This window comes from Carcharodon carcharias, chromosome 12 (assembly GCF_017639515.1).
Source record: "Carcharodon carcharias isolate sCarCar2 chromosome 12, sCarCar2.pri, whole genome shotgun sequence".
Classification (NCBI taxonomy): Eukaryota; Metazoa; Chordata; class Chondrichthyes; order Lamniformes; family Lamnidae; genus Carcharodon; species Carcharodon carcharias.
This window is the reverse complement of record NC_054478.1, coordinates 63,692,644-63,719,999: the sequence shown is the minus strand read 5'-3', so window position 1 is coordinate 63,719,999 and position 27,356 is coordinate 63,692,644. Positions and strand designations below refer to the sequence as shown.

The following is a 27,356-nucleotide window of genomic DNA, read 5'->3' as shown; positions in this document are numbered from 1 at the left end:
AGTGAGACATAGAGAAGCAAGGAAGAAGTTGAAGGGGATGAACCTGACGAGGGCCAGGATGTTGATAAGCCACATGAAGAGGCCATAGCAGGGTTATGATGTGGCAGACATGCCCATGACAATTTGATAGCTAACAGATTCCAGGAGGAGTAATGTGCCAACATATTTTCACAACTTTGCTGTCTGGAAGGCACCAGCAACTTTTGGCTCCCAGATAACTTCTCTCCAAATTTCCATGATTCCTTAAGTTTAAGGAAATATCAGTACTCACCCTGTCTGGCCTGATGTTGGTTGCTCATTTGAATGTGCTAAACCAAGGCTAAGTGCATAGCCCTAATGATTTATGGCTGCTGTAGAACCTGATCAGCACTCCCTCCTCCCACGACCTTAGGCAACTTAAAATGGAATAGTAATTTCACCTAGGCCCTCATCAAATCCGTGTGCATGAAAGCTTATAAGCGACTTGAACTCTTATTTAGCCAGGAATGCACTTGTGTAACCCTTACACCTGCTCCCAAAGGAGGGCCGATCAGACAGATCACTCTTTCAAGCATAAGCAGATGGATGGGGCAGCAGGGAGCAGCAGCATGAGAGCACTATATGTCCCCTCGCCTGGTGCTCCTACTCCTTGTGGGTGCCTGATGGCACCTTCCTGATACCTTGAGGAGAAGGAGCACCTAGAGAGATGTCGAGGTCTGCTGTTCCCCTCTCGCATAGTCACTGCTGCACTCCATCCATGACTAGACTGATGGAATGCAGGTCTGAGTGCATATCCGGCAGAAAATGTGCTTTCTGCTGGACCTTGGTCTCCAAGGTGGCCACCATCCTTTCCATTGAGACATCCAAGTCCTCGTATGCCAGAGCCACGAGAGCAGACAGATTGTGGGTGGACTCCTCTAGTCTTCAGTCTAGTCTGAGGACAGCCTCTGGCAATACTGCCTGATGTTCCCCTGCCTGCCTCTGCATCTCCAAGAGGTTTCCTAGGGCCGTGTCCAGAGGCTTGTAATACAATTCAGAGTTAGTGGGGCCTTGGTCTCCAGCAGTTCTCCGAGTGTCAGAGGCCTTGGCTGTCATTGCCTCCAATAGCTGTGGACCCGTGTCTGTGATGTGCTTGCCAGATTGTGACCCTGAGCCTGCTCTAGAACCAGGACCCACCAAGGTGCATGTATCTGCCCTAGTAGAGGGTGCAGGTGAACGCTATGACCTTGCTTCCTCTGAGGATACTGAGACTTCCTCATCAGAAGTGGCGTAGGGGCTGGGGCTGTGGCATCTCCGGGTTGCTGCCCTCCCACTTTTCTCGCTGGTATCTGGAATAGAGAAAAGAGAGCTTTAGTGATTGACTAAGCAGTCTCGTACATTAAAGATCGCTCACAGTCATTGTGTGCATGTTTGAAGTAGAGACAGGATGCATTCTCACTGGGTTCTTGGGGGTGGCTGATCTCACCTTCCATGCAGGCATGGTCACGCTCCTCATCTGCAAGCTCTGCGGAATGCTCCCTGAAGCTACTGAGGGGACAAAGTCAGGTGTTTCACTTTCGGTCTTGGCCTGTTTGCTTTTGTTATGCGCAATCTTGTCCTACGGAACGACAGAAGGATTGATTGTGAGGCCATTGGGTGAATGAGCAGTTCAGAAACATGCATCTCTATGGTTACTGCTGAGCCCTCCCTGATTAATGAAACCGTTTGTTGGAAATGTTATGAGATTGTGAGCTTAAGGTGGCTGGCACACATTCGTGCTGATGTCCCATCTGCTGGTTGCGTGTGACGTCCTTGTCCACGCTAACCCTTTGACTGTCTGATGCCTTATGATAGTGTGGGTTTGCAGTGAGTAGATGGTACATTTAACTTGGTGGAACACAGCAGAGATCGTGCAGTTTTCCTGCACAACGGGCCATTTCCTTTTTGGACTCCACGGGCAGCAGCCACCCCAACGACCTTCTCCCAGGCTATTGTGGTCAGATGGGAGGACTTTATGCTCCCATCCCGAGGAAACAGCACCTCCCACCTCTCCTGGAAGGCCTGGAGAAGAATCTGTGGAAGATATCGCTCAACTGTGAGGGCCAAGTATTGCTTCCTTCTCTTGGACATTTCTCCTGTTGAGTAATCCAGAGCTCCTGGCCTGCAGTGAGTAAATATCTGTTCGGGTGCCCTTTAAATATGGCACCAAGACCTGCGACCCCACGAGGTTAAAGCAGAGCAAACAACTTTCTGCCCACCCTGCCAAGAGATCCGCCAAGCTTCTCACGGATGTATAAATAATGAGCTGAATAGCGGAAGATTGCGTGTGTTCAGCTGTCCCGCTGCCCAGTGGGAATCACATCCCCACCCAGCACCAAACTTAGACTTCAGAGTGGAAGATTCTACCCAATGAGTTTTGACAGTTCTTTGACAGCTTGACAGTTCTTTGACAGCTTGACATTTCCAATGAGTTTGTGCACTTTTTATGCACAATCATGTCTACTTTTCACAATTCCAAAGGGCACCTGCCCTACCTCAGAGGGCACCTTACCTCTCACAAAGGTTTCCCTGGACCATATCCAAAGGGGTACATTACCACTCCACAGAAGTACCCTGGCTTTCCAAACAAATCCACAATGTTCACACCTACTCCTACCAGGTCTAATTTGCACACTTCGGGTTTCAGACAGCTACCTCACCAAGATGAGTGGAGGCAGCTGCTGAGTTATATGGGCAGCTGCCTTGGGGAACCACGGATGTGAGATTTATAACCCATTCCAATTCCCCCTGTGCGAAAATGGCGGAGACTTGGGTTTGGGGGTAGGACTTCTGTATTCTGGTCTCTGCTGGCATTTTTGGGCAGACAGAGATTCTGCACCAAAATTCAGGCCTAAGTCCCAACTTTAACTGGGAACATGAGTGCAGTTTGTGTGGGCCTGGATGCAAGAAATGCCTGTGTTGCCACAGATATGAGACCATTTCAACTCCTAGTCCACATTCAAAGGATGGATGGCTGACTCCACCTAAATCCAACTGGGATGAGGAGGAGGCTGTGAGAGAAGTAAGACTTTATGCAAGACTCCAGGGACCCGAAGGATCAATTCCCTGCACTAAATTAGGGGGCTTTGGTCAGGATGGGTAGGGTATTTGATGGGAATTGTGGTGGGGAGGTGTGTGCAAAGCCTGGGGGCTGCGTGGGCCATGGTTTCCTTGTGGGGTTTGAAGGAGCAGTCCTTCTCCTCCTGGCTTGCAAGGAACCCTTAAAAAATCAAGCTTACCAGGACCATGGTTTCATTAGTTGTTCAGCTGCAGACTGGATTGAAAATAACACTGACTGTTACCAACAGGTTCCTGATGTCTAAAAATCGATGTCTAAAAAATATAAAAATCACACTTAGCTGGGTCATAGTCTTTAATGTTGTTAGGTTTCACTGGTGGCACCAGCGCAGGGTGTTTTGCTCCAGCCTAGAGTAAAAATCATGTTGGGGAACAGAATGTTGTTCTATTGGAGTTTGACATTTAAATATTCATGATGCTGCCATCTGCATGCAGCGGGTGACTTGATCAACATCGTATTCGGCAGTTGCAAACCCATCAAGAAAACTGCAGGAACTGATCCATTGTCATTTTATCTACTAGCATGTCCAAGAGTGGGGCAATGTTAAAATTGGTCCCTTATATTCACAACCTCATACAGTACAAATTACTTTCCCTCAAAATTTCACATTCATAAAAATTGGAACCAATCACATCCCTGTTACTGTCAGAGGTGCTAACTTTCAGATGAGACATTGAACTACAGTCTTTTCTTCCTTCTCAGGTGAATGGAATAGATCCCATGGCACTATTCAAAGGAGAGCAAGGAAGCTCCCTCCCTGATGTCCTGGGCAATATTTATCCATTAACCCAGTTTTCAAACTATTTTGGAAGAAAGACCTCTTTACAAATGGATTAGTTATCACGGACCTCCTATCTAAATTGTAATATATGATGCTTATAAGTTGGGCTTGCTTTTAATAAAATAGATATTTATTTATAGATACTAGTAAGATGAGTATGTGTGCTTCTCAATGCATAGTCTGTCCGTCTTTGGCAGGAGAGACGAGAAGCCCAGAGAGAGCAGGGGGCTAGAGAAACTAGAGTACGTAGAAAGCACTAGGAGAGCATAGGGTAGAGCGGGAGCAGTGGAGGCAACAGGAGCACTGAGAAAGCAGGAGGGGAGCAGGGGAAGAACAGGAGCACTGTGGGAATAGAACATGTAGAGAGCAGAAGCATGGAGAAATTAGGAGCCCAGAGAATACAGGAGCAGGGAGAAATCAAGGGCATGGAAAAAGTACTAGGGGAAAAGAACAGAAGCACTTTGGGAGCAGAGCATGGGGTAGAGTAGGAGCACAGAGAGAAAGAACATGGGGGAATGGGGAGCCTGTAGAAAACAGGATCCTGGGGTGAGTTGGGGGGGTGTTTTTGGAGCAGGCGCACCCAGGGAACCAGGAGCACGAAGAGTGCACTAAGGGAGCAGGATAGAGCAGGAGCATCGGGAGAGCAGAGCATGCCGCTGGCCGCCACTCACTTGCTTACTTTTGATCACGGTGCCCCAGGCCATTGTCTACTTGTGGCCAGCCTTGCATCACAAACCCTCTTTCATCACAAAGGTGTCTGCCGACTCCAGTTTGAGAACAGCTGCTTTAACCAATATAATTAAAAAGCAGATTACCTGGGCCAAAATCCTAACAGCACTGTAGGTGTATCTACAACAGATGGAATGCAATGGTTCAAGAATGTGGCTCACCACTACCTCATCAATTGCTGGCTTTGCTAGTGATGGTAACATCCCATGAAAGAATAATACAAAATTAATTCTTATTCCTGTTGAAGGGAAGTTGTTGTGCGCAGGTGGGCTTGGAATGTATTGAGATCATGATAGACATTATATAAATGCAAATTCTTTCTCTTTCTTTGATCATTTTACTAACTATTGGGTCAAAATGTTTTTCATGCCCTTGTGTGCTACTATTACTTTTTTGTACATTCAAGATTATGCAAATGTATGGTTGCAATGTTTTCTGAACTATCCAGATGTTCAAACTCCCTGGCCTCTCCTCTGCTTTATATTTCTATGCTTTACACTCCACGTTCCTCCGCCCTCTTTCTGCTCATGCTGATCCCACCTCTTGGCTCCACCAATCTCTTGTCTGCTCTCTCTTCCTGGTTGCTGTTCTGCTCCCAATCGCTTCTTGGCCCGACTTCGGTTAGATTGTGTGCAATGCTACAAGTAGCTCCTGATAGTAGAAACAATGTCGTCAGATAAAAAAAAATCATAACTTACCTGTGAGACAAACTATGTTGTTGATATGCCAAGTTTGAACTTTGTTGTAGCTCTCTCTTGGGTATACAAGTAGTCATTTGGCAATATAGAACTTGAGTATGCTGAAAAAAGAGACAAGCCATCAAAGCTTTTCATCTTATACTAATCAGGACAGATTTGCAAGAACACCAATTGTAAACGGAACAACACTTAATACTGCATGTGAAGGGAGTGCTGATTGGTTGGTAAGTGGACACAGCAAAAGGCGCAATGCCTCTGCCAATCAGAACCCACTTGCCAACCAAGAGAAGAGAAGCATTCTCTTCTCATGCAGTATAAATTGTTGTACCCTTTGCAATTGGTATTCTTGCAAATCTGTCCTGATGAGTGCAAGATGAAAAGCTTTGACAGCATGTCTCTTTTTTCAGCAATTCTCAAATTCTGTACTACCAAATGTTTATTTGTATACCTGAGACAGAGGTACAACAAAGATCAAATTCAGAATTTAAAAAAAAAATTGTTTCTGCAAACTAAGTCTAAATTTACATTTGTTGGATCGTCACTAGCTAGTGTGCAGAATTTCTCAGCAACATCTCTCAAAAGTTAGCAATAATTGATTTCAGTTTGCTTTTCACAGACCTAATTCTGGATCAACAAGTGGCCTCAGGACTAAGTGATGATGTCCGTCAAAAGGTTCATCAAGCCCTCCTAAAACGACATCATCATCAGAATCAGAAGAAGCTTAGTAATCGAATTCCTATAGTCAGATCCTTTGCTGATATTGGAAAAAAACATTCTGATCCACACTCATTGGATAAAAATGGTGAGCTGCTTCTTATTATTTCAAGTCTGAAAATGAAAGTAAAATACATGTCAAAGCAAAGATTGTAAATTTGTTTAGTATTTATAACTAACAAACATAGAATTAGGACAGTTTTATATATTTAAATGACATTCAACAGTTATTTGTTAATAGTAGCTAGTAACTATTAAAGAGATGGCATATTCTAATTTAACTTTGTTCAGCTAAAAATCCTTTCTAATATTGTATTTTATGTCATCCCATTTTGTTTCACTTTAAGTTTCTGCACTTCCTAGAATGCCAGTTGATTTTTGTTGAACACAATATTTTATGATTTTGACAAAGTTCGGAAGTAGTTTTAATGCTTCCATAGTGGTTTAATACCACACAAGAATACTCCATTTTTATTTTTAGTTTGTACCGTGTTACCCAATCTCAGCCTGGGGATGAGTAGGGGTACTCCGCTAGCGTTTTACTCTGTGCGGTGGTTTGTAGCTCTACTTGTTAAATTTTTAGTGTTTTCTATCCTTTTGACTGTAATTATTTTCAACAATTGTATCTTGGATCATTCTCCTAGGCGTTTGATATCTTCATATGCCTTTGAGAGTATCTTCACTACCCTTGCCACCTATGTCAAACATTTGGGAACATGCCTGTGGCAAAAAGAAAACTTTGATTTGTCGTTTGTTTTTAATTTGATGGGATTGTTCTTATGCAGACACGGGGAAAACCATCCTAACAGAATAAGTGGCTCCGTGAGCGGACGGGCGCTTAAGAGCACTGAAATTGACAGCAAGTTGGCAATCTGGCTCCAACCCGCCAACTTCCACTTTTAATTGCACTGTCTTCGGCTGCACATGAGAATCTTCCTTGGGAGAGGCAGATTGCCAATTTAAATATGTTAATGGCTCATTAACAACTATTTTTACTGGGATTTTCAACTTTAACTGTGAGTTAAAAGCAAAAAACTGTGGATGCTGGAAATCCAAAACAAAAACAAAAATACCTGGAAAAGCTCAGCAGGTCTGACAGCATCTGCGGAGAGGAACACAGTTAATGTTTCGAGTCCGTTTGACTCTTTTCTGGACTTCCTGGAATTCGCTAGTGAAAGCAAGGTGAGAAGACAGTGGGAATTAAGGGAGCTGAACAAATGACAAGCAAAAAATTCTATAAGTACTAAGACTTCACACCTGCTTCCTTGTCTAACTGAAAAGTTTTTACTCGCAGCACATATTATTCACTACTTTGGAGATCATTTCTACTACTTCGGAGTTTTGTGCAACTGGTCTTTCCATCTGACAAACATTAGTTCAGCATTAGTTCATTTTTCCAGCTTTACCTTGAACCTCAGATGAGGACCAAAATGAGCAGCAGCATTACAACACCAGTAGCAAGAGCAGCACCAGTCGTCGTCATCTTACCAACCTGTCACTCAACAGGAGAGAGGAGATGAGCATGGCAGTGCAGTTTGGAAGAAATGATACCCCTGACACAGGGTAAATAGCTTCAAATTCTTGAATATGTCCAAACACCAGTTCCTTAGGAGGCTTAGGGTATCTAGTCAGGTATTTGTTGACATTTGCAGCCTGCTAGAAGGAGATCTGCCACGTGGATCTGCTGGCCATGCTCCCGTCAACTTCTTTGCATTTGGCTCCTTCCAGGGCTCCACAAGAGATATTTGCAGAATTTTACAACCTCCTGCCCACAACTGTACTCAGGTGACTGATGCCATGGCCAACAATTATGTACATTGCCATTGATGAGGATAATCAGAATAAGTGGGCACTTGGTTTTGTGGCTCTTCCTGGCTTCCCACAGGTCCAGGAAGTCATCACTTCACACATGTGGCAATAAAGATGCCCCTAGACCAACTTGGAGTCATCATCAATCTCAAGGCTTCCCACTCCATCAGTGTGCATCTCGTGTATAACACTAAAAGTTCATTATGCATGCCAGTGCAAGATTCCCAAGGAGCTGCTATGATGATTTTGTCCTGCGCCTGTTCACTCTCCCAGAGCTCTTTGGACCTTGAAGCAGAGTTAGTGGCTGGCTCCTTGGGCTACCTACTGAAGACATGGCTGATGACACAATCAAAGCCATGTAACCACAAGAACTACCACTGAGTAAACAATCATGGGCTTTAGGCACCTGGACAGATCTATGGTCCCTTCACTATGCACCAGCGCAGATTTCAAGACTGCAAGTGGTGTGCAACATAGTGCAACAATGAGGATTGAAACTGCAATAGGGAAAAATGTGCTAAGCAGAGTTCCTATTCGGGAGGAAGAGGAGCAGGTGGAGGGCAAATGTGATGTGGTAAAGACACCAGCAGCCTTGCATATTGCTCCCCAGCATGGCCTAATTCTGGAACAATTTATTTCGATTGAACTGGGTGCACCTATCAGGAAGTCACATTCTGAACCCACTGGGCAGTGCCCCTCAACTATTCTCCAATCCGAAGCAGCTCAACAACTAACAGTTCCTCTTTAAGTCTCATCTTACTCTGCATCACAAATGAGGAGGCCACTTGCTAGGCAGCAGACAAAAATAGGCAACACAGAAAATATTGCAAACAAATAATTTATATGAATGAAAAATGGAACAGAAAGTTAACAACCTAACCTTGTGTTAAGCACCCATGATACAACAAATCATTAATCTTCCTTATCCTGCTACTCCTATGTGGCTTCATCTAAAGCTGGGCTGCTTGTATCCCTGCTTTGACTGTTCAGATACTCTTGCCCAAGTTTCTCTGGGTTTTGGAATCTTCAGGCACCATGGAAAAATGTCCTACCTATACATGTGTAGGGGCACACTCAGCCATTAGGACAAGAAGCAGCATGTAGGGGACTGATTGCGGGGGAGGTGGGACAATGGGTGAAGAGTGGAAACTCTTCCATGTCCCCTTTTTCCCTTTTTCCATCCTCCCTCTCATGGCCCACCCACACTTCCCTGCTACCAATGAACCGCAGTGCCATTCACTGGGGCGCTGAGAGGCATCGCTAGGTTTGCATCAATCCTGTTAAGGTGGCATTCATAATGTATAAGTCCTTGGAGTGGGCCAGTTTGGCTGCTACATTTGATGCATGCCTCTATATAGATGACCACTGTTTCCATGGATGAAGACATCATTGTGAAGGCCTACAACATCTTGGCACTCATGCTTCAGACAGACTCCTCCAATCTCTCTCCAAGCATGCACAGTGTGGCTGGAAAGGCAGCCAGCATCTCACGCATTTTTAGCTGTTGTTCCAAAAGTATTCTTTCATTGACGGCCCTCAAGACTGAACCTCTGTGTCAAGCTGAACAGTGTGTGGAGCATCCCACATCCCCCAATGGAGAATTTCCACTGCTGTTCCCGTCTCTGCCACCAGCTCTTGCTCACCTGTGATGTTTAATGCACCACGTGAAAACCCAGCTTCTTGTCTTGGCAAGGTATATGTATTTGAACTGGTGCACTGTCTATGTGAATTCTGTGACTGTGCAACCACAGAGTGAGTTACCTCCTCTAAGAAGCCTTAATCTTTCCCCTGCACCATCTCCTGTGGGACATTTGATGGGCCTGTGGGAAATGAAAGTTAAATTTGAATTGTCAAGATAGGAAAGTGTTAAGTCAACATTGTGCATATCATCATATTTCATTAGCTGCTGACATCAAGTCAACATCAAAAAGTGTTGTATGCCATATAGCAATGTGATATTTAATTCTGGGTGGCTGGGAGGTCCCCATTTGTCCCTCTTTGATGGTCAGGCATGCCAAAACTCTTCTTATCTCCAGCTGTACTATGCAGCTCTCAAATGGAGATGGCAGGTGGACCATATTCAGTTCACTGTTTTTCCCTGGTGTTCTATGCTCTGTTCTACAGGAGGGAGAGAAGAGACCCATGAATGTGCAAAAAGGAATGTGTTGAGTGAATGGATGGACAACATTTGTGAAAGGTATCAGGGATAATGTGGCAATGCATTAAGATAAGAATGGTTTATGATCTGTTAGGGAGGTGAGGAGATGCATAGGCAGAGGGGGATGGGTGCTCCTGCAAGACAAGTTGGTATGAGGAGAGATATGTAGGCGTAGATTGAGAAGGCAGAGTGAGGGGGGTTGGTGTTAGGTGCACATAAAGAGGCACATGAAGATGCCATGATACTCACCTTTACTGACCTGATTACGTCATTAGGAGCGGAACCATCCCAGATTTGCACAAAGTGCAGTAGCGGGTGGGAAATAAGTTGATTTACCCGCTGACCACAATGGTGAGTTTTCGTGCCATGTCGTTCCTTTTCTGCCTCTCACAGGCAACACACCATTTCGCTGGTGGGCAGCCTTTGATTCACCCGCCATGCCATCACCTCGCCGTTTCCTTACACTGGGCACCATATTTAAACAGCAGCTGTGCACACACCTCTCAGTGCTTCCAGCTCAGGACTGCTTTACAGAAGACATGGCCTCGAACGGCCAAGAAGACAGCAGCCCATCGATTCAGTGACGTGTCCCTGGAATGTCCCTGTGGAGGCCTGCCATGATATCCTCTACACCCATTCTGGCCACAGGAGGGGCAGCAACATCACTATTCCAGCTTGGGAGGCTTTGGCAATGACCACTGCTGCCACTGCTGCCCACAAGAAGTTGGCCACCCAGTGCAAAAGAGGATGAATGATCTCATCCGTGCCTCCAGGGTAAGTCAACCATCTCATCACTCCAATCTCACATGGCCATCACACATTCACTGGCATCTCATTCACTACCAGCTCAAGGAACCTCACGACTCACTCTCTCACACACACCCTCACATTTCTATCTGGCCTCATCTCCTCTGAAGATCGCCTCCTCATCCTGTCCATGGCTTCACTCAGCACACACGTATGCCTGCCATTCTTCTCATTTGGCCAGGCATGCTCCTTGCTCACACTCTCTCCACCTGTCTTTATGGAGGGCAGGGTTGTGCATAATAAAAGGGAGAGGTCCCAGATTGGGGGTGAAGTACCTGACATCAAGGTCCTCACTTCCTTTGAAGACCACATGTTAGAGCTGGCTGGAGAGTGCGGACAGCATTCCTGCAGCAATGGCGAGGTCGGCGCCAAGCATCCAAGTGAGGATCATGCACCAGATCATCCCTCTGGCAACTCAGCTGTGAATCCACTGTTCTGTGTATCGTGGTGGCCATGCACTAATAATCTCCACTTTCTCTCATCGGCACATCTGTCATGTCACCCTAAGGCAACCTTGGCCCCAATTCCAGCGCCGACAACACCTTGGATGAGGACCCTGCAGACAGCACCCTCGAAGACCTGTCACAGCGCTCACCCACACCCTTCACCAGTGCAGCGCCACACACCTCAGTGGGACCAGCAGGCTTGGGTTCATTATCTGGTGAGCACAGCACACAGTCTGTCCCACAGCAGGCAGAGGCAGGGACACCCAAGGTCGCCAGCACTTGGAGGACTGCTGGAGGCAAGGGATCTGCTGAGTCCGAGTCAGATGATGAGCCTCTGGACTCGGTCCCCAATCAGTTGTTGGAACTGCAGTGACAATCACAGGAACAGCAGGAAGGGATCACAGCTGCACTCTTCAGATTGCAAGGCACGATGGAGAGTCTGTCCACCTTCAGTCCGAGATGATTCCACTGTCATGCCAATGCATAGGGGCCAACATTAGCAGAATGGCAGCCACCATTGCAGACCTTGGTCCAGGACATCTGCCTTGCACTGCTGTACAGGCTGACCTCCATCCCGGATGCTGTAGCTGTCCCCCAACAGTGTCAGTGCGAGATGGGTGTGGAGCAGCTCGATCTCACTCCAGCTTCCCCTTCTCCTTAAGGAGTTGGCCAGGGGCCATTGGTGGCCCATAGTGGGGAGGACCAGCACCTCGGGGCCATCTACCCAAGTGATTCCGGGAATGTCCAACTCCACTCTTCCTGCGACCCCATCAGCTCCAGCTCCACAGGCCAAGGAGGGTGCACTTGCTCCACAGCAGGAGACCCAAAGCAGGCTGGGGCCCTCCATGTCTCAGCCCTCCAGAGGACACCCACCAAGGTCATCACAGACAGTCAGCAGGCTGCCTCCATATCCACTTTGGATGTTGGGGGAGCACCAAGACTTAGCAGCAGGGTTAGGAAGGTTAAGAAAATGTAGTTTCACTGCGTGGGCATGGGTGTTAATCAATTGTATATAATGTTGACTATTATAAATAAACTCCCAACAATGTCACCCTGTCTGTGGCTCATTGTTATGATGAGCAGTGTTTGTGTCAGTCTGAAATGAAAGCTTGTTTCCTGCACAAGATAAAGGCAGGTGTTTCAGTCCAGGGCTTCCTCCCTGTGCTTTGTGGAACCATCCCAGCACACTGATGGTGTGCCTTCACTGTCACTGGTCACATCAGTCATGCCTGCGCCTCGATGGGGTTTATCATTCCTGCCAGAATGTCCTGGTCTGGTGGCATAGAGTTCTGTCACTTTCTCTGTGTGCTCTTAGCACTTTGAGCTGAGTCTGGCCTCCCACCTCATCAACATCTGTGTCCATTGACCATGTGGTCCTGAAGGGTTCCGCTCACAAAGGATGCCATAGGATCAGGAGAAGTTAAAGTTTCCCCACTGCAACTCCATGATATGACCCTGTTCACAGAGCGCAAGGGAGCTGTCAGCAGCCAGACAACAGTCAGACATTCACATAAGCTATGTGAGGATCTATGGAGTGTCCCCACTGCATGTCATCTTATCCTCCTGGAATGTAGGGACTATGCGCATCTGCTGCGTCTCCATGACAGGAGCCTTATCACAGAGGGTATGTGCGCTGCTGTCAGCCAGACAGGTGTCAAATGTTCACAGATGTGATTGAGGATCCATGGAGGGTCCTCACTGCATATCTTCATCATCCTCCACGAAACTAGCTGCTATGAGGGCCTCCTGAGTGTGTCTACCTCATCTGGACAACACGATGGCTTCATTGCCATCATCCTTGTCTTCCAGGACCTCATCACCCTCATCCCCGTTGATGTCCTCCTCATCGGAGGAGACGTGCAGCTCCTCCAACTCCTCCGGTAGCTCCTCCCACTGTTGCCACGCCAGGTTGTGTAGGGCATAGCAGATGACAACAACGATTTGTGATACCCTCTGTGCATTATATTGCAGGGCTCCGCCAGACTGGTCCAGGCACAGGAACCTCATTTTCAGCTAGTCTGCTCCACCAAGTTGCGAGTTGCAGCATGAACCTCGTTATACCTTCCCTCTGATGCACCCTGAGGCCGCCGCATGTACATCATCAGCCACGTCCTCTGTGGGTAGCCCTTGTCCCTGAGGAGCCAACCTTGTGAACCCTGGAAGATGTCAGGGATCTGAGACCTGCTAAGAATGTAGGAGTCGTGGATACTCCCTGGGAATCGTGTTCAGACCTGCAGGATGCTTTTGCTGTGGTCGCAGACCAGCTGAACATTCAATGAGTGGAAGCACTTGCAGTTCACATACTGCGCTGCTTGTTGCCATGGAGATCTAAGTGCCATATGAGTGCAGTCAATAGCATCTTTCACCTATCGAAGACTAGAGACCTGTGGAAAACTCAATACTCTTGCTTCCTGACTTTCCTGATCCAAGTCGACATGCACAAAGTTGTGTGCCTTTGCGAAAAGGCATCCGTGACCTCCTGGATGTTCTTGTGTGTGGAGGCTTGTGAGATCCCACAGAGCTCGCTTGTAGAGCCTTGGAAGGAGCCACTGGCCTAAAAGTTGAGCGTTGCGGTCACTTTCACAGGCACTGGATGCCCTCTAAGTCCCCATGGTGCCAAACCTGCAACAGGTGGCATATGTGACAGACCAGTTCCCTGGACATGTGCCGTCTTCGGTGACCCAGGTTCTCGGTATTCCGCAGGAATGACAATTGCTGTCTGCAGACACTGGGTCTAGCTAGGCGCCAACCCGTAATGGCTCACTGTGGCTCTTCAGTGACATGTGTAGGAGCCCAAGCCACCCCTTCTTCTTGAGGGTGCTGCTGCTCCTCCCTCTGCCCAGCTTGGCATCTCCGTCGCTTTCTTCTCCTTTGTTTCCACTTCTTGTAAGCCATGCGACATACAGCTAGGTCATCAGGCTGCATGCTCCTGATGTACTCCTCCTGCAGGATGAAAGAGAGAGAGAGCTTGGCATGGGAAGCCATAGAGGGTGGGTGGAATGGTGAGGTTTCGCTTGGGTACATGAAGGGCATATGGGGTAGGGAGGCATGAGTGTCATGGACGAGTGACATGCTCCAAACAAATTTTGAGCCAATGCTTTAGTAAGTCATAAAATACAAAAAGGAATATAATTTTTGAGAGACCATGCTTGAAGCAAGGCTCTAGTTACAGAAAAAGAATAATTTTGAAAACCTCTTGGGGTGTAGTTCACAATTTGAAAACTGATGCTATAGGCTCATAGTTGAAGACTGGGCAAAGAAGAAAAAATGGAAGATTGCTGACACTTCTAGAACATGGGGCAACATATTCAGCAGAAAAGGGTATCGTAAAAAAAGAAAGATTTAAATAAAAGACAGAAAATGCCGTAAATACTCAGCAGGTCTGGCAGCACCTATGAAGAGAGAAACAAACTTAATGCCCTTGACTTTCATCCTCGAGGAGGTTAGCGGGAGTCAGGAAAATTCCTGGCTCAGCCCGTCTGCCTTAGGAGAAAACATTGTTTGATTGACAGCTCAGGCTTTCTGATCTCTGCTGATTTCACAATGTGTTTACACAATGTTAAGTGATTTCAAAGGACTGTGATTTTTATTACTGATGCTTTAAAGGGTTTGGATGATTGATACTTTTATTGGCTTGTAGTGAAATGACCTCTTTTCAACATTAAAAAAAGTAATTCATTTATAACTTTTTACTATGCTTTCTTCAACATATTCTACTGTCACTATAGGGTTCATTGGTTTTACACAGTGTACAGTGGGTCAGTGGGCATGGAAATGCTGAAGTTTGGCATGGGGACATGAGAGGGCATGGGTGGAAGGGCAGAGATTAGCATAGGAGGCATGAGGGGCCATGGGAATGGGTGGAAGTCAGAGTTTGGCATAAAGGCATGAGGGGGTTTAGGAGATGGGTGAAAGAGAAGAGCTTGACATAGAAAGCATGAGGAGGACCTTTTAAACTTACTCTCAATTAGCTCCCTGCCGATGGCAGGAAACGCGGCCCACTGTCACTGGGCAGAGCGGACGATCGCAACCTTCCTTCACGCCATCGTGAAGCAGGTCACACCATGTTTTCCGAGCACACCACCTATCACACCCGCTGCCAATGGACTCAGAAAATTCCGCCCATTAATTTATATTTATCATTTATCTGCAATATGAACTGGTTTTATAATGCATACATTACAAATGTTCTTCAAAGTATAGAGTTCTTATTTTGTTTACATGAATTTCTGAAGGTTTATTGAAGTATTTTTTGTACTCCTTTGAAATGTTAACTTCAGTAACAACGTCACTTTAGACATGAAAAAGGATGACTTTAACCCTAAGAGAACACAAGCCAATTACTGAACCTGCTAAGGCAATAATCAAGAAACACAACTTTACCATCTTGTTTGCCAAGTGTGAATGCATTACTAGATATCATGGGCTGGATTTTCATTGAGTTGGGGAGACTCCACGGAGGTGTAAAAATGGCAGCCGGGATCTGATTCCAGGATTCCCAACCCAATTCCCCAATTTTCATCAGTGCGGTTTAAAGGTGAGGGCTGATGCAGATCACGATCCTGCATCCTGCACTCCCGACCTGGGAGTGTATAGGCATTTCCTATTCCCCTGCAGTTTACATGGATTCAGGCCAGTTTTTAAAGAACTCATCTTTCATGGCTCCTCAGAGATGTTGTGAACCATAGTCTGGATGAGAGAAGTTTTAAAATGTTATGTTCAAAAGGTCTTACCCGTGCCCCCCATGCCAAGCTATGCCCCTCCATCCATCCCCCATGGCTCCTCATACCCTCTGTGCCAAGTCACACTCCTCTACCCATGCCCCATGTCCCCCCATAACCTCTATGCCAAGCTATGCCCCTTCACCCACCCCTCTGGTCCTTCATAACCTCTATACCAATCTATGGTACTTCCGTGCCCATTCATGCACTATATATTCTATACAGAATGAATGAGCCCAATAGTAGCAAGAATGCATAATGAGCCCTGGCTGAGAGCACAGACATCTATTAGTCTGTTGTAACAGCTACACCCCAGCGAAAACATTGCTTGATTGACAGCTTTTGCTCCACAATCTATTCTGTCAATTGCACAATGTTTACTTACACAAGATAAAGCAGTGTAAAGCACTTGCACTTTCTGCTTTTGATACTTTAAAGGGCCTGGATGATTGACACTTTTATAGGGCAGTAGTGAAAACTGTTTTTTTTAAGAAAGTAGGAAGTTATGAATGAATGAATGTTTGTTTGAAGCTTTATCACACATCCTATTAACAGTATAGGGTTCATTGGTCATGTACAGGGTGTATAGTTGGTGTATAGGCATGGAAGTGCCATGGAGAGTATGAAGGGCCATTGGAGGTTGATGGAGGAATATAACTTGGCATGGAGGTTAGGAGGGGCCATGGGTGATGAGTGTGGGCATGAGTTGGCATGAATGGGGCATGGAGAGCGTGAGCGGGTGTGGGGTGAAGGCTAGAGCGTTCTTCATTTTGCTGTCGTTATTACAACTGGGATGAAGCTCCAGAGCACTGAGGCAGGTCTTTTAAGCAGCCTGTCTTGGCACCCGGTAGCTCATGTGACAGCATCCAAACTCTTTATGGGGGCGGCAGGCCCAACTCCTGCTATCACCCACGCCCCCGGAACAAAAATTCCGTGGTTGCCGGCACTTTATCTTGAGGTGGGCAGGCCAAGCTGAGAGATTTCCTGACTCCTACTACCTGTCCCTTATTGGCATATGTATACTTATATATATATATATATACATATATGTATATAATATATATACACACACATACTTATTTACTTCTGTTGATTTAGTTTACTTATCAATAATGCTGGTTTATTTTTTCTTCTCTGTTCACTAATTTCATAACTTTTATTGCATTTTATGCATTTCTCTACAAATTTGTCTTACATCTATCATTGTTGGTTCATATCCTCATTAGTCCTCATCTGTTTTCTGTGTCTTGTTTCCACATTTGTACCTATCTCTAACAGGCTGAACTCTTTCTGCTTCTCTTACTCCTTTCTTTTTGACTCATTGAAAGCTGGTGGGAAGACCTCAAGACATGTTGAAACCTCTCCTCAAAGGGCTTCAGGTGATTCACAATTTACTCCAATCACTTAAGCATTAAACATGTTTTCCAGTACATTCCTTCTCATTGTGAACAATATTGGTTAGCATTGCTGGCATGTGCTGAGTACTGCTGTGGCTCTCAGGAAGTAATTTGCAAAAAAGAACAGACCATAATTGTAAGTAGTCTTTTTAGGCTATCAGTGTTTATGGATGGAGCCCATTTAAACAGAATTGCCTAATAGACCACGTTAAAACAATGTAGTTATTGTCTTCTAATCCTGTTTGATCATGTTGTTTTTTGTTTAATGAAGATTTTCTGTAATTTAATGCATTTCATGTGATCTACCATAAAAGCACTGACTATTGTGAACGACTTGCATAATTTAATTGCAAATCTATATTGTAGGTTTGAATCTAGGCACGTTTCCAATGTATTATTTAGTTCTAGTTACTTTCTTCTAATACTCTTACAAAACTAATTATAAATAACCTGGTACTTTGGAGGACTATTAACATTTTTCTTTGAATCAGGTCACATGATCTCACCACAGTCTGCACCCGCTAATTTAGAAGGCAAAACTGACGTTAGCCGAGAGAACAGTACTGTTGACTTTAGCAAGGTGAGTTGTTTCTTTCGCAGAATTTTAACTGATTCAAAGAAAACTAAAGCAAAAAATGAATGTTGAGTGAAACAACCACCATTTTTTCTTGAGTTACATAGGTTATATACTAATAATTCAGTTTTTCCTTGCGTTTTTATGATGGATTGGTGTTAAAGGCTGAGACACTTTCTATGGAATATTGAGGTAGGTTTTCTGCATGTTTCAGCTAGTTACAATCTGGGCAGAATTGGCCAAGCAAATGCAAAAGACCATGCAATTTTTAATTTGAGTTATGCCCAAACCACATAGGTTCATGCTTTCTGCCATATTTTCTGCTAGTCCAAGGTTGAATTTACTTGAGTCAGGCTCCCTGCCCACAAAACTGGCCCTGCCAACAAGCCAAAAGTGTGAGACTCCGCCAATTGCATTGGGTTGAGAAGACTGTTCAAATTGCACTAATTTTCTTAGGCACTCAGGCATTCGTAAGCACATGTTAAACGTATTTTCATTCTAAAAAAAAATTTAATAAGAAACTGACTAGTATACATCAATGAGATTATTAAGCTGTTCAGTATAGTTTTTTAAAGTCATTTTCAGTGATTTTAAATTAGATTACTATGAAAAACAGAACACTATTAATGAAAATGTTTATAATTGCTGATAAACGCATTTTCAGCTGTATTAATAAAACTGTACCAGATTACTCTTAACTACATAAGTGAATACTATTTAATGGAAAGTAAAGAAATGTATATGTTTTGCATTTTTGATTATGCAAATTACTTTTTGAAGGAAACTTGAAACCTGATTAAACAGTGCAATTTCAAACACAAAATGGTAACTCTACCTCAATATTGCTGAGCAGTTTTACGTGCATTTGGCTGATTTTCTGATCTGAGCTTCATTGTGAATTTATTTTATATCATTAAATATATGTTTACTGTTCCTTGCTGGAATGTGAATGCATCAGGAATTGCATTAGCAATGAAGTTAACAAGAATCTCCTTTGATTTCATATTTGACCAGAGAGCTTTTGATGCGTTCACTGAAACTGGGAAATTGCTTTATTTTCACATAAGCACACATATAGGGCAGAAATCTCAGCCTGGCAGGCGGGCCTGACCAAATCTCCAGTGGGCGGGGAGCCGATACCCGCCAGAGAAGCGTACCCCTCTGCCATTTTACTTGGGTGGGCCAATTAAGCCCAGCCCAGCATGACATCCGGCGGGAAGCGCTATGCACTTCCTGTGCAGGCGGGGGGCATTCCCCATAAGCGAGAGTGCGTTCTTTCGCACATGTGCATGAAAGAGCACACATCTCCTTGAGGCTAAGTGCTGCCTCAGGGAGATTGCTGACTGTTTTAAAAATGTTAAAAATAAAATTTAAAAAAAGCTTAACATGTTCCCCTCACGTGACAATGTTCCATGAGATGGGATATGTTCATAAATTACACTAAAACTTTATTAAACTTTTTGAATCCCTACATGAAACCTCATCCTGCCGGTAGATAAGGTCTCATGTTTTTTCTGTTGCCAGCTGGGGCCCCTGGCCTGCCCACCAATCTTAAGGTTGGACGGGCAGGTCCTTTAATTGTTTCAATGATCCTGTCAATGGCCTCAATTGGTTTTGCTGCAGGCCCACCTTCCTGAAAATTTAAATGGGGCGGGCTGACATCGGGGGTACTCCCAACGTCATTCCGTGTCATTTTACGCGTCGGCGAGTGGGCCCCGCCCCTTGTTCGCCGACGGCAAAATTCAGCCCATAAAAGCATTTTCTGTGGAACAAAATTTTTTAAAAAGAAACATTGCTTGTGAGCATTAACAGATGTGTTTGAATTGCACAAAGAAAAAGGGATTGAAATAAAATGTCCCGTCAGCAAATGCTGCTTTCCAATTAACCCAAATTAATCAGCTTCAAAATTGGCTGATTTTAATCCCCATTTATATTTGTTTTCATTATAGCTCAAAGCACAGACTCTGTTAACAGTATTCATTTTATGTATGGCCTAGTTTGAGGATAAAGTGTAATATAAATGCTAAGTGGATTGGGTGAGTACTATTCATTGGAATACAAACTGAGACAAAAGGCTAGCTGTAAGCAATCTTGAAGATGGGACACCTTTTAAGGTAGCTATTTTCTTCACTTTAGATTTGCTGTATTCTTTAACGGGATGCATGTGTTGCTGGATAGGCCAGTATTTGTTGCCCAATCCTAATTTGCCTTGAGAAGGTGATAGTGAACCACCTTCTTGAACTGCGACAGGCCATGTGGTATAGACACATCCACAGTGCTATTAGGAAGAATGTTCCAGGATTTTGACAGAGTGACAGTGAAGGAATGGCAATATAGTTCCAAGTCAGGATGGTGTGTGGCTTGGTGGGGAACTTGCAGATGGTGGTGTTCCAAGCAACTGCTGCCCTTGTCCTTCTAGATGGTAGATGTCACAGGTTTGGAAGGTGTTGTCAAAGGAGCCTTGGTGATTTGCAGCAGTGTAACTTGTTTATGGTATACACTGCTGCCGCTGTGCATCAGTGGTGGAGGGGGTGAATGTTTAAGGTGGTGGATGGGTTGCTGATTTGTATTTTAGATGTATTTTGTTCCCTTCTGCCTTTCATCATTTTCTGGGTGAGAGGCTGGGAAGACTCTTATCCCAGATCTTTACTAATGCTTTTGTTAAATGAGTACCAAGGGATGTATTAGATAAGTCTACTGTGACTCACATTCTTATTTTTCTTCTCAATTTCCAAACATGGCCCTGTATTACACACTGCCAAATTTACCACCTCAGGAACAGTTTCTTACGCAAAATGAAGTTTGCCATGGTTTGACTGTAATTGATGTCTATACCCATATGATTACAAATTTGTTATAGGCATGCAAAATTGTTTGTCTTATAAACTATCAATTTACAGTAGTTTTGCTGCTTACACAGTGCATTAATTATCACAATTTTAAAAGGATCTATCCTTGGCCCCATCCCACATCTCATCTACATGCTACCCCTTCGCAACATGCTGCCAAGTTCCACATGTACTGCCAACACCCAGCTCTAACTCATCAGCACCTATTTTGACCCCCTCCACTGTTTCAGTTTATCACATTTCTTGTCCAATATCCAGTATTGGATGAGCAGAAATTTTCTCCAATTAAATATTGGGAAGACCAAACCATTATCTTTTATCCCTGCCACAAACTCCATTCCCTGGTCACCAGCTCCATCCCTCTCATTGTGTACTCTTGAGGCTGAACCAGACCATTTGTAACCTCGGCTTCCTATTTTACCCTGAACTGAGCTTATACTCCCATATCCACTCCATCACCAAGATCACCTACGTCCAACTTTGTAACATTGTCTGTCTCAGCCCTGCCTCAGCTCATCTGGTGCAGAAACCCTTAACCATATATTTTTTACCTTTAGACTTGACTATTCCAATGCTGTCCTGACCAGCCTCCCATCTAGCATCCTCTGTAAACTTGGGCTCATCAAAAACTCTGCTGCCAATATTCTAAGTTGTAGCATATCTCTTTTATCCTCAGTCTTGTTCTCATGGACTTACATTGGTTCCCAGTCTGGAAAAACCTCAATTTTAAAATTCTCATCCTTGTTTTTAAATCCCTTCATGGCTTCATCCCTACTTATCTCTGAAACCTTCTCAAGCCCCACAGCCCTCTTGCTCCTCTAATCATGGTGTCATGCATCCTCAATCCTAATCACTCCACCATTAAATTGCCTGGGCCCTAAACTCTGGAATTCCTCCCTAAACATTTTTATCTATCTAACTCAATCTCCTCTTTTAAGACATTCCTTAAAATCTACTGTTAATATGTGGCTAAGTATCAAATTTTATTCAATAATCCTTAATTATAGAAGGACAAATTGATAAGACATTTAAAAAACAGTTACTCAGGTTTATAAATTGAGGTGTAGAATATAGAAGTAAAGAGATTATACTAGAAATGTATAAATCACTGGTTGGGTCTCAGCTTTAGAATTGTGGACTATTCTGGCCTCCACTCTTTAGGAAGGTGTAACGGTCTTGGAAAGGAAACAGGAGATTTATCAGGATGTTACCAAGTATGAGGAACTTTAGTTGTGAGGAATTATTGGAAAAATTCTTGGAACAGAGTAAGTTAAGAGTGACCCAACTGAGATTTATAAGATGGTGAGCAGCTTTTATAGAATAGACAGGGAAAAAATAATCCCTCTGGCCAGTGGGTCAGTAACCAGAGGTCATAGATTTACAATAATTATCATAAGATCTAGAGGGGAGGTGAGATATTTTTCAGTCAAAATTGTTGGGATCTGGAATGTTGTAGCTGAAAACATCGTGAGAGCTGATTCTATAAATAATTTGAAATGAGAATTGGATAGGAACTTGAAGATGAGGAAGATATAGGACTACAGATAAAATGAAGGGGAACTAAGCACAATGCTCTTTCAGAAAGTCTGCCCGGACAAGATGGCCTGAGTGGTTAATTTGGTAGAAGTTTCTACGCTTGTATAGATGGAATTGTTCTCAAGCATTTGAAAGATTAGTTGTGAAAACTTTCCATTCTTATGTTCGCAACCATTTAACTTAGTTATAACTTAACTAGTTATGATCAAGATAGTTATATTAAACAAATGTGGCCTTTATTTATCTTTGCTTGGAAAAATCAAGGAAAAGCTGATTTTTTCACAATTAGTGACTTGTTAAAAGTCCATGGGAATATGATTTTAATTTTAGATAGTCAACTTTTTGAAAACTGGATTTCATTAAAGAGAATTAGTTCACAACCTTATGTAATAATGCTCTTTTAACTTTCCTCAAGCAGCCAACAAATTATAGCTTCTGATAATTTGCTAATCCAACTGTGGAATGCTCAATTTTTATGTGAAATGGCTCAATAAAATGATTCATTAAAAATTGATAACATCTGTTTTCTTGTAAAATGAATGACGAGTTTTCACAGCTCACTCTTGATGAACAACGCATTCCCACTGCCCAGAAACACACTCCCAATAAACAAACCCCACAAATTCACTTACAGCTTGCTCACAGTTGACGAATAACCACAATCACAACAAACCCACTCACAGATCACTCTCAATAATCAACGTGCTCCTAATTTCCACATACATATGGTTAATTTGCAATCTACATTTCATGAGTTTTAAACCCCACATACTCAGTCATAGCTTGATCTTCATGAAAATGGGCTCTTCCTAACCACAACTCGCTCAAAACCCTGTCTTTCTCAAAGAACAATGCAGTCCTCCTAATCCTCACTCACAGTTCACCTGAATGAACAAGTGATCCTTTTAATCTTAGATGACACTCTCATTGTACACTTTCTTTTTAGTTTAAATAATGGTTTTAATAAAAATGTAGAATGTGAAGATTTACCTTTTAAAGGAAAGCTACATCGTATTTGACATTCAGTGAAAATCAAGTTTGTTCCATGCCATTTAATAGACATTTTATTCGGAAATAGTGCCTCCAGGTTCTTGTTCTGCAACAACAACATATAATTACATAGCACCTTTAAGTATCAAAACATCCCAAGGCATTTCACAGGAGTATTATAAAATGAAGTATGTCACCCAGCCACATGAGGAGATGGGTCAGATGACTTTAGTCAAAGAGGTAGGTTTTATGGAAGAAAACAAGGTAGACAAGTGGAGAAGTGTAGGGAGGGAGTTCCAGAGTTTCCAGCTAAGCAACTGAAAGCATGACCACTAATGGTGGAAAGATTAAAATTGGGGATGCTCAAGAGGACAGACTTAGATATGTCAGATACCTTAGAAGGTTGTGGGGTTGGAGGAGATTAGAGAAAAGGAGGGGAAAGTTCACAGAGGGATTTCAAAACAAGGATGAGAATTTTAAAATCAAGACATTGCTTGACTGGGAACCAGTGTAGGTCAGTGAGCTCAGAGGTGATAAGTGAAGGGAACTTGATGTGAGTTAGGACACGGGCAACAGTTTTGGACGACCTGAAGTTTATGGAGGGTACAATGTGAGAGAATAATTCATTCATACAAATTTGACAGACTCTTATTAGGTACGGATATCAAGGGATAAAGATCAAAGGCAGGGAAATGGAGTTGAGGTATAAATCAGCCATGATCTAATTGAATGGCACAAGGGCTGAATAGTTGACCTCTGTTCCTACATCTCTGGCATGGGCTTGAATCCAGAATCTGTGGCTCAGGGTGTAGAGAGATTGCTTACATTGAGCTAAGGTAAACACCTAAGTGACAGCAGATTTGCCTGAGTCAAAATGTTGTGGGTAATCCCCCACTTGAAGACTTGATGGCATAATCCAGGCTAACTCTTCAGTGCAGCACATTTAGATTAGACCTTAAACTGAGCCCTGGGTGTTTAGATGGATGTAAGATATCCAGTGGTGCCATTTGAAGAGGAGCAGGTAATTCTTCTGGTGTCCTGGTCAACGTTCAGCTCCATCAAAAGGATAGTAACCAAACATTCCTCTCATTTATGGGGTATTTATGCAACCTTGCAGTCTGAATATTAGCTGCCTTTTCAAAGCAACTTGTTTTCAAAGTGTGGACAATATTTTTTTCCCATTCTTAGTTGCTGTAAGTCATTCAAGTGATTGATTGTACAACTGAACGGTTTGTTTGGCCAGTTCAGAAGGCATGAAGAATCAACCACATAGATATTGCTTGGAAGCTAGGCAAATGTTTGCTGGAGGGTATGAGGACAATCTAACAGTTCCTGTCATTGTTGTTTTAAAGTACCATTGCACAAGTTAATATCTTTAATGAATATCAATTTCATATTGTATCATTGCATGATTTAAACTTATATCCACTGAATTAGCTGCCCAATACCATAATCAGCATGCTCCAGGGCTTTACATATTTCACAAATATTAAGCGAAAGCTGTTGAGATGCCTCAGTATAATTCTGCCCTGCAGCTCATATTGCATGCAAGAGCGCTGTGGAAAGTGAAACATATTGACCTAGATTTTCACCATGTTAGGTTGACGGGAGTTTAAAAATGGCAGGCATGTCCCAATTCTGGGATTCCCGACCCCATGCCCAGGCTGTGCGATTTTTGGGAGTGCCTTTAAAAGGTTCAGGCTGGCTCCCATCCCGGCATTCCCGACCTGGCCAGCTCCATTGTGGAGATAGGCATCTTCATTGAGTCGGGCAAGGTTTTTAAAGAGTAGAGGTTCTCGGTCCCTCAGAGAAGTCTTAAAAGGTAAATTCAAAAGGTCCTTCTCCTGCCCCCTATCCACCCCCTCAGGCCCTTCATGCCCCCATGCCAAGCTATGGCACTTCCATGTCCATTGACCCATTGTAACTTTCTAGAACCAATGAACCACGTAGTGTACAGTGATTTATGTAAAAAAAAACTTTGGAAAAAAATGACCCATTGATAAGTTTCTCTTGTGCTTAAAAAAAGTCTGGATGGCGAGCCAATAAAATCATCTAGCCCCTTCGAAGTTTGAAAACCCTCGAAGCCATTTAACTTATGTAAACAAACATTGTGAAATTGACCACAGAGATCAGCGAGCCTGAGCCGTCACTCAAACAATGTTTCCTCTGGGCTGGAGGTGTTCTCATGTTAAAATAGTTGTCTGGGAAAGCCCAGGCGGCTCTTATAATACAAGAACACCCGTACTCTAGAGGTTAAGTAGTTTCAAAGATTTTGTGGCTTTTGAGTCTCCTGTAGTAGGACCTCCAGGGTTTTAACATTGGAAAACCCATTGATCTGGATTTTACTTTCCTTTGCCAGATGATTTGAAGGCGGCTGCTTAAAGCCTAGTGGGTGGTCTTCTCGCTGCCTACCCACCCACCTCAGAGCTGTCTGAAATCTTATAGGAGGCACAGGAGGCAATGAATGGCCCGCCTGCCCTTGGTCTTTGATGGGCACATAAGAGCCTCATTCCATCCTCACTGGTATTTTACCCATGGTGGTGGGGGGGAGGCCCAAACTGTGCAGGAAGACCAGCAGCTTTAGCTATGTGGGCTGACGTCGGGGAGGGTGGGACCTCCTTTGAGGGCCCCTGAGCCCATCAGAAGCATCCCCACTAATATCATTCCCTCCCCTTGTCTGTCTCTCTCCTGGCTTCTTGAACTCAACCCTCCACCCCCTCAACACCCCCATTGTCTCCACTTGCCCTCCCCACTGCAACCTTCAACCCCAGACTTAACTGTCAGCCCAGGCTCCTCAGTACTGGGGGCTGTTTGTAATCTTAGTGGTGGCTCCTGGTGTTGCTGCTGGGCCCACAGAGGTGCTGGGAAATCCAATTGGTCGACAGCTCTTAGGTGGGGCTTTCTCACGGGAAAGGGGCAGAAGTCTCGCCTTAAAGCAATTAACTGATTTGTAGGAGGGATTTTAGAAGAGTAGGATTTGAAGGCATTAAACTCAACTAAGTATCAGATCGATCAATTCATCGGAACCTGAATGTATGTTAGTCTGTTTTATCTGTGGGCAATCAATTGTATAAGATGCTACTAAGGCCTCATCTGAAGAACTGCATCCAGTTCTAGGTGCCATACTTGAGGAAGGATGTGAAGGCAGTGGAGAGAGTACAGAGGAGATTCACAAGGATGTTTCCAGGGATAAAGAGCTGTAGTGATGAGGATAGATTGGAGAGGTTGGGACTGTTTTCCTTGGAGAAAGGAAGGCTGAGAGGAGACTTAATGGAGGTATTCAGTACCCTGAGGGGTATGGACAGGGTAAATAGTGAGAAACTGTTCCCACTCGAAAGCATCAAGAACTCGAGGGCACAGATACAAAATAATTGCCAGAAGGAGTAAAAGTGATCCGAGGAATCTTTTTCTGCACCCAGATGGTGGTTGGAGTCTGGAACAAACTTTCTGAGAGCATGGTGGAGGCAGGTTCGATCAAGGTATATTCCAAAGGGAATTGGATTGCTGCCTGGAAAGAGAGAATGTGATGGGTTATGTGGAAAAGGCAGGGGAGAGGGACTCGGTAGAATGCTGTTTCAGAGAGCTAGTGTAGAGTTGTTGGGCCAAATGGCTTCCTTCTGCACTGTAAAGATTCTGTGATTCAAACACATTGAGTTCGTGGGACGGTTCACTCTGTAACAATCCCACCACCGACCGTTAAAGTTTAAAGAGAAATTCGAACATTCAGTGTACCTGTCACCATCTGTGGATTCGAAATCCCACAAAGAGCCACTAATTTAGTCAAGGTCTCTGCAGAGTTCATTAATGTTTAAGAAGAAAGGACCACCCAGTGATCAACTGAAAGAAATTACACTGCAAGATTCCATGATTTAAAACAAATGAATTTTACTATACAAGAAACAAATAAAGGAAACACTGCTAAATAAACAGTCTTAGGTGAGTACTTATACTTTACATTGAAAAGCAAAATAAAACACTTTCACATATACTTTAGACAAAAATTTTCAAAGGAACCTCCCTTTTATCGTTCTCACTTCTCTCCAGAATGTTTTTGGCTATTTATCTGGCTCT

At 44.0% G+C, this 27,356-nt stretch overlaps 1 protein-coding gene across 1 annotated transcript in view; it reads left to right on the top strand.

Moving 5' to 3' along the window:
* The window catches only part of slc4a10b (solute carrier family 4 member 10b), a 283,634-nt gene that overhangs the window by 91,142 nt on the left and 165,136 nt on the right, over positions 1-27,356 (top strand). Inside the window, exons 6-7 of the mRNA XM_041200245.1 lie at positions 5,901-6,086; positions 17,828-17,916. Of these exons, the coding sequence (XP_041056179.1) occupies positions 5,901-6,086; positions 17,828-17,916 (275 nt within the window). The remainder of the gene's footprint in view (positions 1-5,900; positions 6,087-17,827; positions 17,917-27,356) is intronic.